Source organism: Erinaceus europaeus, chromosome 14 (assembly GCF_950295315.1).
Source record: "Erinaceus europaeus chromosome 14, mEriEur2.1, whole genome shotgun sequence".
Lineage (NCBI taxonomy): Eukaryota > Metazoa > Chordata > Mammalia > Eulipotyphla > Erinaceidae > Erinaceus > Erinaceus europaeus.
This window is the reverse complement of record NC_080175.1, coordinates 35,694,794-35,705,728: the sequence shown is the minus strand read 5'-3', so window position 1 is coordinate 35,705,728 and position 10,935 is coordinate 35,694,794. Positions and strand designations below refer to the sequence as shown.

The 10,935-nt window shown below is 40.8% G+C and overlaps 1 protein-coding gene across 1 annotated transcript; it reads right to left on the bottom strand.

The window, feature by feature from the left end:
• Nucleotides 1–5,935: 5,935 nt before the first annotated feature.
• Nucleotides 5,936–7,510, bottom strand: LOC107522801 (ERV-BabFcenv provirus ancestral Env polyprotein-like). The gene has a single exon (XM_016190462.2). The coding sequence runs from the start codon at nt 7,508–7,510 to the stop codon at nt 5,936–5,938; it is 1,575 nt and encodes a 524-aa protein (XP_016045948.2).
• Between the last annotated feature and the right edge of the window lie 3,425 nt (nt 7,511–10,935).

Here is a 10,935-nt window from a genome sequence, read left to right as displayed (position 1 = left end):
TTAAGCAAGGCAAAACTTCATAAGTTCTTATATTGCCATATGAAACAATCCTGTTCTCATCATGCAAAACACCCCATCCCCTTTCCTTGAAGTCCCAGGTCCATATCCTATAGCTTTGTTTCAGAGTCCGTCCTATCTACTCTAATGCAGTCATGCAATTTCTCTAGGAATCTAATAAATTAAATAATTGCTCTTACTATTCTGTTTGATGCTCATTTGTTTGCTAGACTAGTTTGAGCAGAATCCAGATGAGTGGAAGAAATTTCCCTTGAATCCCTACACTTTGAAGTTTTGCTTTACCCAGGGTCAGCTATAACTCAGAAAGGAAATAGTACTGTCACTTCATGATGTGAATGAGTCTGCCCAGAGGCATTACTTGCTCTGCCCTCTACTCCATAAAGTGTTCTAGAGTATCACACTTCTTAGATAGGCCCTTCATGAAAAAGAATTTCTCAAAGAGGTCTGTCATCATGAAACACCATTTCCTAACATTTTATAAAACATGTATGGGGGAAAGTTGCACATTAAAACATTAGAGATTTCTCAAGTAGATGACAAACGGCAGCAACATCTCTTACAGACGTACCCAAAGAGACTATCTTGAAGGATGAGCCCAAGCAAGAGAGTGAAACTAAGGAACAAAAAGTTCTTTAGACAGAAATTTTTATTTGTGGCAATTCCATTTCAATATGCAATTTTTCACCTTTCTAAAAAGAAGCATGACAAATAACTGACTTGTATTAACATTTCTATTCCTTCATCCTTAAGCACAGTCAGTAAATACTGATCTATAATTGTCACTTAAATCAACATACCAATCAGCATACTGAGGAGTAATAATAAGAATGAAAGGCAAATAAAAGCCTAGATATTGTAGGACAGGATATGGATGTGAAAGCACCTCTGAGAATTCTGTGTCAGGGTTTTTACGTCCTTATAAATATAAAAAGGAAAGCTTGCATTTTATCAGTAGTTGAAAATCTCCCTTTAAAATAAAGCTGGATAAAATTTGAGATCTTAGCTACTACTGAATTAGATTAGAAATATCACAGATCCAGACTTGTTCTTTTTATATCATTTTGGACAAGGGACAATCAAATCCACCCAGGAGGAGAGTGCTTTGTGATAAACATGATGAAATGCCACCCCTTTAATTTTTTTAAAATTTAATTCCCAAGTATCTTTACTTTTTTTTTTTTTTTTTTTTTTACCATGAGGGTGGAGGTTATGTTGCTTTGTTCAGGGTCTTGAAGCACACAATTATAAGTTTATTGGTGCAATTTAGTGAACTGACAGTTGATGATTTCACAACAACATTTTAGAATTTTTTTTTCAGTTTATTGGGAGATGGAGTAATGGTTTACAGTGTAGTTGTTGACACATGTATACAGTTTCTTATCCCGCAGAAAGAGTCCCTTGAAGAACACTCTCATCCACAATTTTGAAACCAAACAGTAAAAAGGATGATTTTAATTATTTAATATTGATTTACAAAACTATAAGAAAATTGGGGCACAAGAAGTCCTGTGGTAGCGCAGCGGGTTAAGCGCATGTGGCACAAAGAGCAAGGACTGGAGTAAGAATCCTGGTTCTAGCCCCTGGCTCCCCACCTGCAGGGGAGTTGCTTCACAGGTGGTGAAGCAGGTCTGCAGGTGTCTATCTTTCTCTTTCCCTCTCTGTCTCCCCCTCCTCTCTCCGTTTCTCTCTGTCCTAACAACGACGACAACAATAACTACAACAATAAGACAATAAGGGCAACAAAAAGGAATAAATGAATAAGTATTTTTAAAAAATGTAATAAAAAATAGGGGTACAATGCCACACCATTCCCACCACCAGAGCTTTGTGTCTCGAGCCCTTCTATTGGAAACTGCTGTAGTTCTCCTATGGTCACTGACATAAGCTGATTTTATATATATTTTTAAGCTGATTTCATCTCTCTATCTAATTTTCCCCATTTTTTACAAAGGTACTGCCTGCCTTCACTTCCTTTTTTTCCCCCTCCAGGGCTATCACTGGGGCTTGGTGCATACACTATCAATCCACTACTCCTGATAGCCATTCCCCACCCCCACCCCCATTTTATTGGATAGGGCAGAGAGCAATTGAGAGGGGAGAAGATAGAATGGGAGAGAGAAAGACAGATACTTACTACTTACTTTGTCTGTTGTGAAGCTTTCTTACTGAAGGTGGGGAGCAGGGGCTAGAACCTGATTACTGGCCCTTAGTACTATGTCTGCTTAAGTAGATGTGTGTAACTGCCCAGCCCCATTCATTTCCTTTCTAAGTCACACCTATTCTTACTACTTACTACTCCTGGGTGTCTTTCCTTTTTTCCTTTTCTCTCAGATAATAGAAACAGTGCTTAGTTTCCTCTGGTGTTTTCCAGGTTCACTTCACTTTCAGAGATAGTATAAAGACAAGATTGTTGTTGACAAATGCTTTAGGTCCTGATAAAATAGGTATATAGAGCAATCTGTTTTACTTTCTTTATCATTTGCCCCTCTGGGAGAAGAATAATTATTTTAAAACCAAAGTAATGATCTACCTAGTAGGCCATACTAGAAATTGTTTGGTATTAAAAGTCACAAAAGAAAAATGCAACATTAAACAGTAAAAAAAATAAATAATCTTTGCCTTAGGGAAGTTGTGCACATGCACAAGCTTGATTACATGTGCCATTCGGAAATGCCCAGTACTGAGGATTTAATTCACTAGTAAATCTTAGGCTTTGCATATACAAGGCCCTGTGTACCATCCCTAGTGCAGAACAAAATAATTAATTAAAAATAAATTTATATAAAAAGGTTTGTTTTCTATGAGACAAGTTGGCATGTTATTGTAGGAACTAACAATGAACATAAGTAATCATACATTCAGTGAACAAGAAACATCAGAGGATCCTTAGTGGCATATTTTAGTTTGATTAATGGGAGAGGTGACTGGTAATCAAGAGAGAGAGAAATGTCAAAGAAGTCCCTAGTGTACAGTCTTCACAAATCAGTGCTGTTCACTCAGAGCCCCGGGGTTCTGATCAGTAAAAAAGCACTGTCTGTGTCTCATCAAAACCAAAAGAATGTAGCCATATGACTGCTCACAGGAAGTGGTAGTTTTCCCATCTAAAAGGCACACTTGTGGTCAATATTTTGATTTTCTTAACTCCAAAGAGTCTGTCTCAGTTTGTACAGAAAAACAAACAAAAAAACCAGAAAGATAGAGTTGCACAAAGCTGTGATTATTTGTTGACATCATAGCAAAACATTATTACCATATCCATGTAAATCAACCTCTGTTGATAGTACTGGTCATAAGTATTGTTGGTAAGGTGTGAAGTCTAGATAAGTATTGAAATAAATGATATGTAGATATCAAAATCAGGGTTAGAGATATAACTATGCAAAATAGAGAAGATGGCTATTTCTATGAAGAAATTTCCAGTGTTTTGGTGCATCTCTCTCTCTCTCTCTCTCTCTCTCTCTGCATCTCCCTCTCATCCCCCATAATGAAAAAGCATCTCAGAGTGATAAAATCATGCATGCATTAGGCATAGCTCAGGAAACCAAATAAACAAACACATTAATTAATTTTTAAAAATAAATTACCTGAGCCCAACATCTAACATGCAGGTGAACCCAAAATATTGTCTGGGGATATGGTGTTAGAAAAATTACTAGAAAACTGGATCAGGGAAGACAGTAGTCCTGAAATATGGGGAAAGTACATAAATATTTTTAACTGAAAAGCCCATTGATTTGGTCTTGGTCCCATATTCATTGCATGAACCTGTGTAACCTCTGCATCCCTGTAGGTCTGAGCTCTCCTTCTGTGGTTATGGCTACAAACATTCTAGGCTATACTAATTTCAGGACCTATCTGCCTCTAGTGGTGGAGTGTGTTGGATCAACCTCCTTTTGGAAAATGGAGCTGTCCCTACCATTGTTGATACACATTGAGGGCAAGGTCCTCTAGGTGCCCACAAAGGGTTACACTATGTTGTTCCTGATGAAGATGACCAGTGATAGTGAAGAGAGGGATCTGTTAGAGGTCTAGGCCCATCCTGTCTGTGCAGGAATCCTAGGATTCCCTGCCTAGGTCTCCAGATGAAGAGGTGGCCTGGTAATAGGCAAAAGAGCCATCATTAAAGTATGACAGTCTCTTGTCCTTATTCAACTTTTGTAGTCCTTACTTTGTTTGACAAGGTTAGCTTTGGAGTGATTGAGGTAACTGAAATAGGAAGTAGGTGAGGAGGGTATCTAGGTCTAAGTAAAAACTATTTGATCAGGTACTTTATGGTGTCTTTTTTTTTAGGACTTTCCACTTGCTTGCTGAAATTATTGAGTCACTGAAAACTATTGTGCACTTTTCTTTTAAGGTATATATATTTCCCATGACTTATAGATACAAGTGCACATGTGCTCTATCTCATGGACTGCCCCGGCCAGCAGGGCAGTGAGCAGGGGCTAGGAACCCAATAAGACCTGAAATGACACAAAGAATGACAGCAAGGCAGGTTTCTGATCAAGCTGCAAATTTTATTGTGAACACAGGCATTATAAGGCTTTGGGGAAGGAGGGGGAGCAATCTTCAAAGGGGGAATGTTCCTTGCAACATACAATGGATGAAATCATGTTTGCTACCACAACTATGTGTTGTGTCACTGTTTCTGATAAATGGTCTACCTGAGGGGAAAATGGCCTGCCCAGGGGGAAATGAAACTTGTCTCGAGGGCTTCCATTGTTTCAAAGCTTATCATCTATCAAGCAGAGAAATGGCTCCTGGCATCTCATCCCTTCGTTATAATTTAACTTGAGGCAGGCAGTTGAGGTGAGGAGCAGGGACCTGAACAGCAGGTATAACCAGAGGGGGGAAGTATTGACCCGATTCCTCCCGCGGGGTGGGTGCAGAAACCAACCTTCCCGCATCTTATAAGGCTCTCAGTGTCTTTTTGGGGAGGGGAGGCAGAGCCACAGTTTCCAGGGAAATAATTTTTTGTTGCTGACACCAACCTCCATGCAAATCAGGTTTGCTTCACGGGGGACTCAGAGGCGGACTATAGGGTCCTCCCCCTGAAGTGCTTTGCCTTGCACCCCTTACTGGTGTCCTTGCCCTGCCAAGGTTGGATGTCTCAGTGCATAATTCTGAGTTTTATGCCATTCGAAAGTGTTGCTTTCGACTGGTTATGTTGTTTTCGCCGGGCTGGCTTCACGGGTGGGTAACAGGCGACCAGGGACTCATGGTTGAGCTGTAGGCAGTATCTCTTTATTCATGCATGACACAGCACAATCTAAGACGAGCTAAGTTAAACTCAAAGTACAGTACTCTAAAACTCACAATGCTGTCTTTATATATACTTGCCAAGTAAGGTGGAAACAGGATGTGACATAGAGAGGGTGGAGAGAAAAGTGACTGGTGAAAATTAGAGTGTGACAAAGAGGGGGCTGATTAGGTGAGAATCCTATCACTGAACCACAAATGCCCTGGAGGGAGGGTGGAACTTGCTAACAGTGGTTATGTAAATAGAATGAAGTGGTTATGTAAATAGAATAGTGTTAAGCAGGGGGGATTTAAACCAAATGAAACAGAAGGGGTCTCATGCATACCAACACGAAAGGGAGGTCAGTCATCCTCAGGTTCAGCCAGGCCTCTATCAGCCAAATCAAGTCTGTGATAATGAATTTGCAAAGGTTTTGATGTCAATCTGCCGTTTTATAAAATCAGTAATCTTATTAAAAATAAAGGGTCCTAAGGTAATCATTAACAAAAGACTAATCAAGGGTCCTACAATTGAGGGCAGCCAAGTAAAAAAGGGGGAATTCATCCATGATTGTGTAAAGGAAGGGTCATATCTATTCCTCAAATCTCGACTAAGTGTTTGTAGGTTTCTGACATTTTCTTCTATAACTCCTGATTCATTAATGTAAAAACAACATTCTTCTTATAAAGCTAGGCAGGTTCCTCCCTTTTCTGCCGTCAAAAGGTCAAGAGCTTGCCTGTTCTGTAAAGTAACTTTTGCCAGTGACGTGATCTGTCTCTGTAATGACTCTAGACTATTTGTGGTGGACTCTATGACTTGCTGTAATTTGTTAGAAAAATCATGGGAGAAGTAAATGGAATGTCCTAGTGCCCCACCAGCTATGCCGGTAGAGGTAGCTAGGCCTATGCCAATTATCAATGGGAGAAAAACAGCTCTTTTACGAGTGGAGTGTAAGAGCCATGCAAACTTATCAGGTTCATATAAAGTGAGTTGGGGGACTATAGCTACTATGAGGCAGGGTCCAGGGGTAGTGGTATTTATGCTAGTCAGAAGTGTCCCACAGCACCAGAAGTAAGCTAATGGGGGGGCTGTATGGACAGCACTTACAGAGACATTACAGGTGCAAGTGAAATTAACAGAGCTGGAGTTGCTGGTATAAAGGCACACCAGTATAAATGAACTGCCTATGTGTTCTAGAAAAAGTGGGACTGAGGGGGCGGAGGGATGGGGCCCCATAGGGTTTTTTTTTGTGGTGGCCTCCAGGGAAGCTGGAGGTGTGTTGTTTAAAGGTGCTGTTGCAAGAATGGGCAGTGAAAGGGATGCACACAGCAAGCAACGGGAAATGTTGAGAACAATCTGAGAATAATTTAAAAGATTAATTGCCCATTTTTTAGTGACTTCCATGGCTGAATTTGTTTGGAAAACCGAATGGAGCTTATTTTCTGTTTCTATAATGACTTGATTTACTTGTTCTCTGTGCTCAGCCAATGCCAATTGTTGGGAGATATGTATAGTTCCAGTAGGATATCTGGAATATCCATCATTATATAATTTACCTATAACTCCCTCTTGCCAGCGGGTATTCAAAGGATCAGAAATCTGAATAGTAAACTCGGACCCTTGTAATCTGAGAATACTGGGCTTTCCGGTGCGGGTTTTTGGTGAGTGGGCATCATGAATAATGCAGGACCAATAGCGGCAGCCTCCATAAGTGGAAACATCAGTAAGGCATCTGCTCCTGTCTTTATTATCAAAGGGAAAGCAGGCATAAGGCCGATAGGTGCTAGATATAGTTTTGGGAGAAATATTAATAACAACAGTCTCCTGGCAACCTTTAGGAGGACAGCGTGCCGTGCCAATGTTTTGGACTGTGGTGTGTGAGTCCTTAGTTTGTGTCTCTCTAACCTGGAATTCCCACTGATAAACAAGAGCTGCACGGGTGGGAATGGCCAATAATAGGGGCAGGTAGAGAAGACAAGGAAGCATCACATGGCTGGACTTCTTTGGAGCCATCTTCAAATTGTTGAGTTGTTTTCCTGAAAGACAAAAGAAGAAAAAAGGCCTCAGGAACTTACGTTCTTGGGCATGGAATGCATTAGTAACTCTTGGTGCTTTAGGGAAGTGTATCAACACTGTTTTTTGGAAGAGCAGGGCAATATCCCCTTGAGGGTGAGATTCCATTGACTTGTCTAACAAGTCTTTCAGGAAGCCACCTAGGAGCTCCTTCATTTTGATCATATATGCAGGCTGAACCATGTCCCTATATGAGGACAGGGTCGGAACCCTTCCATTGCGAGGTCAGGGGATCACACCACCTGACCATGGCTTGTCTATCATGGGTCTCTGGGTGCCAGAGACGGACAGCAGCAGATTTTCCTTGTGCATCGAGATTGAGAAAATTTAGGACAAAAAGAGGATATTACGTTAAGGATATTACGTGGCGCTCCACGAGTCTCATAGAGGGAAGTATTTTTGAGTTTATGCAGAGCTTCCTTAAGTGTTTGGTGAGCTCGTTCTACAATGCCTTGGCCTTGAGGGTTATAGGGGATGGCAGTGATATGTTTAATACAGAGTCTCTGGCAGAAGGCCTGAAAATTTTTCCCCACGTATCCCGGACCATTGTCCGTCTTGACCACCTTAGGTTTACCAATGACTGAAAGGCATTGAAGGACATGAGCAATAACATTTTTTGAGGCCTCTCCAGTATGGAGGGAGGCAAAGATAAAGCCACGTTGGGTGTCAGAATGCCCCGGCCAGCAGGGCGGTGAGCAGGGGCTAGGAACCCAATAAGACCTGGAATGATAGGGACACGAGACACGAAGAATGACAGCAAGGCAGGTTTCTGATCAAGCTGCAAATTTTATTGTGAACACAGGCATTATAAGGCTTTGGGGAAGGAGGGGGGAAGTGCTGGAGGAGGAGGAGGGGGAGCAATCTTCAAAGGGGGAATGTTCCTTGCAACATACAATGGATGAAATCATGTTTGCTACCACAACTATGTGTTGTGTCACTGTTTCTGATAAATGGTCTACCTGAGGGGAAAATGGCCTGCCCAGGGGGAAATGAAACTTGTCTCGAGGGCTTCCATTGTTTCAAAGCTTATCATCTATCAAGCAGAGAAATGGCTCCTGGCAATGGACTCTGGTTCTGAGGCTTTGTCAGGAGGTGCACCACCACCCACAATGGAATTAAGGAGTCCTGTGAGCTAGGAATGGTCTCACCAGAGTAATGAAGCTGGAGGGTTGACATCCTAGGCCTGGTGTTTCTGGATGCAGTCAGAAGTGAAACATGTTGAAGTGTTACTGGTTGCATTGATTAGGTTGTGATCAGCAGATGCAGTATCAAGTGGTATGGTTCATGAGAAAGTTGAAAGGAAATGAGCCAAGACTCAGAGAAATATGGATTTTATAGAGAATACTTTATTATGAGACAATGCAGTGTTCCAGCTTATGGTGGTGCTTCAGATTGATCTTGGGACCTTTGAAACCTCAGGCACTAAAGTCCCTGCATCAGCATTATGTTACCTCTCCAAACCTCAGATTGACTAGTCTTAATGACCTTCACTATGCTAATTTATTTCAAATGTTTTCAACTAGCTCTAGTTAATTCTCAAACTTAGACAAATGAAACCACACGACCCACAATCCCCTTCCTTTTTCAAAAAGTCTTTTCTCCCTTTCTCCGTGATTATTCCCTCTAGGTAAGAACATCTGGATCCACAGATAATTGTCAATAAAAAATCTAGCAGAGAGGGGCCCAGGTGGTGGCACAGCTGGTTAAATGTACACATTATAGTGTGGACCTAGGTTCAAGCTTCTGTTCCCCACCTGCAGGGGGGAAACTTCAGGAGTAGTGAAACAGGGCTGCAGGTGTCTCTCTGTATCTCTCCTGCTCTGTCTTCTCTCCCCCTCTCAATTTCTCTCTGTCTATCTAATGATAAATAAATAATGTAAAAAATATAGCAGAGAGATTACTCTTGTAAACTCAGTGTTGCCTTTCTCCTTCCTATCAGGACATTTCAGTCTTTAAATTACTGTGATACCAAAGTTTGTTAGCTGGTGAGAATGGTATCATATATTTGCCAGTTGGAAGTCAGTACTTGAAGGGGCCAGGTGGCGGTGCACCTGCTTAAGTGCACATATTACTGCGAGTAAGGACCCAGGCCTCACACCTGAATTGAGGGAAACTTCATGAGTTCTGAAGCAGGTCTGCAGGTGTCTTTCTTTCTATCTCTCTCAATATTTCCCCCATCCATTCTCAATTTGTCTCTTTCCTATCCAATAGAATAGAAAGGAGAAAAAAATGTAGAAAAAATGGCGACTGGGAATAGTGGATTCAGAGTACAAGCACCAAGATCCAGCAATAAGAGAGAGAGAAAGATAGAAAAAATAAAGAAGGAGAGAATAGAAGTAAGAATGAGTGAGAGAGAGAAAGAAAAAAGTGAGAAAAAGGGAAGGAAAGTAGGAAGTAAGAAGGAAGGGTAGAAGGAAAGAGAGAAGGGGATCAGTACTGAATAAACAAATTTCCTTATCAATTACTTTATGAATAACATTGGTGATTTATTTCCTGTTCACATCAAAAAGAAAAAAAAAGTCATTTTAATCTGAAAATGTTCCTGAGGAAAAGCTAGCTGCAAGTTGTCCACATAAACCAATCTGTACGGCACTGCTCTTTGAGAAAAGCAAGGGCTTTATTGTGAAGTAGACTATTAGACACAAGGTTCAAATCTGTCTCTCAGCATGGCTGTAGGGACTTTTTTATGGGGCTGAAGGGTAAGAGATAAAGGGGGAAGTGTTAGCATAGCAAGACCTGGTTGCCTGAATTTGTGGGGGTTTATAACTGAAAACACAATCATTTTCAGTTCCCCTCACACTCTGATCTGGTCTGCTGACCAATGCCTGACTGATTTTAATTCTACAGCTGCAAGATTATTGATATCACCTGGCAGCTGAGGACTCAGAGGACAAAAACCTATTAACTAATGCACATACTCTGGAATGAACACAGTTTGTGAGAATGCCATTATTAGTCCCTGTATATAGTTAGTTTGGAGATGCTCTGTAAGTTCAAAGAAAGAAATTCAGTTGGCTTGGATTGAAAATGTCATGTAGCCACTACCATTTTTAAAAATGTTTATTTTTTTGAGACACAGAGAAAACAGGAGTGAAAGAAGAAATAGAGAGGGAATGAAAGAGACAAACATAGCATTGCTTCACCATTTGTGAAACTTCCCTGTAAATGAGATTTATTAGAAAGCTGAATTTTTCTCTTTTTTAACATAGAGGAATATGAAGACAGTGAAAGATACCATAACTGTAAACTTCCTTTAAGGGGCTAGAGGCTGGGCTAGACCTTGTAGCACACACAGTATAATGCAATGCACTATCCAAATGATCTATTTCTCTGGCCTGAAAAATATGACTCTCTAAATTCTAAACAGTCTCTATCTTCATCTAGTATATGTTATGTAAGACACCTATAATATTCACTGTGAAAATATAGCCTCAGAAAACAGCATCCGGGCTTGAGTTCAGATTTTCAGATTCTTTTTCTTTCTTTCTTTTTTTTTTAATCAGAGCACTACTCAGCTCTGGTTTATGATGGTGCTGAGGATTGAACCTGGGACATCAGAGCTTCAGGTATGAGAGTCTCTTTGCATAACAATTATGCTATCTAGCCCT

What these genes read in the sequence shown, in the direction of transcription:
- LOC107522801 (XM_016190462.2), bottom strand. Translation starts at nt 7,510, where the DNA reads ATGGTTCAGCCTGCATATATGATCAAAATGAAGGAGCTCCTAGGTGGC.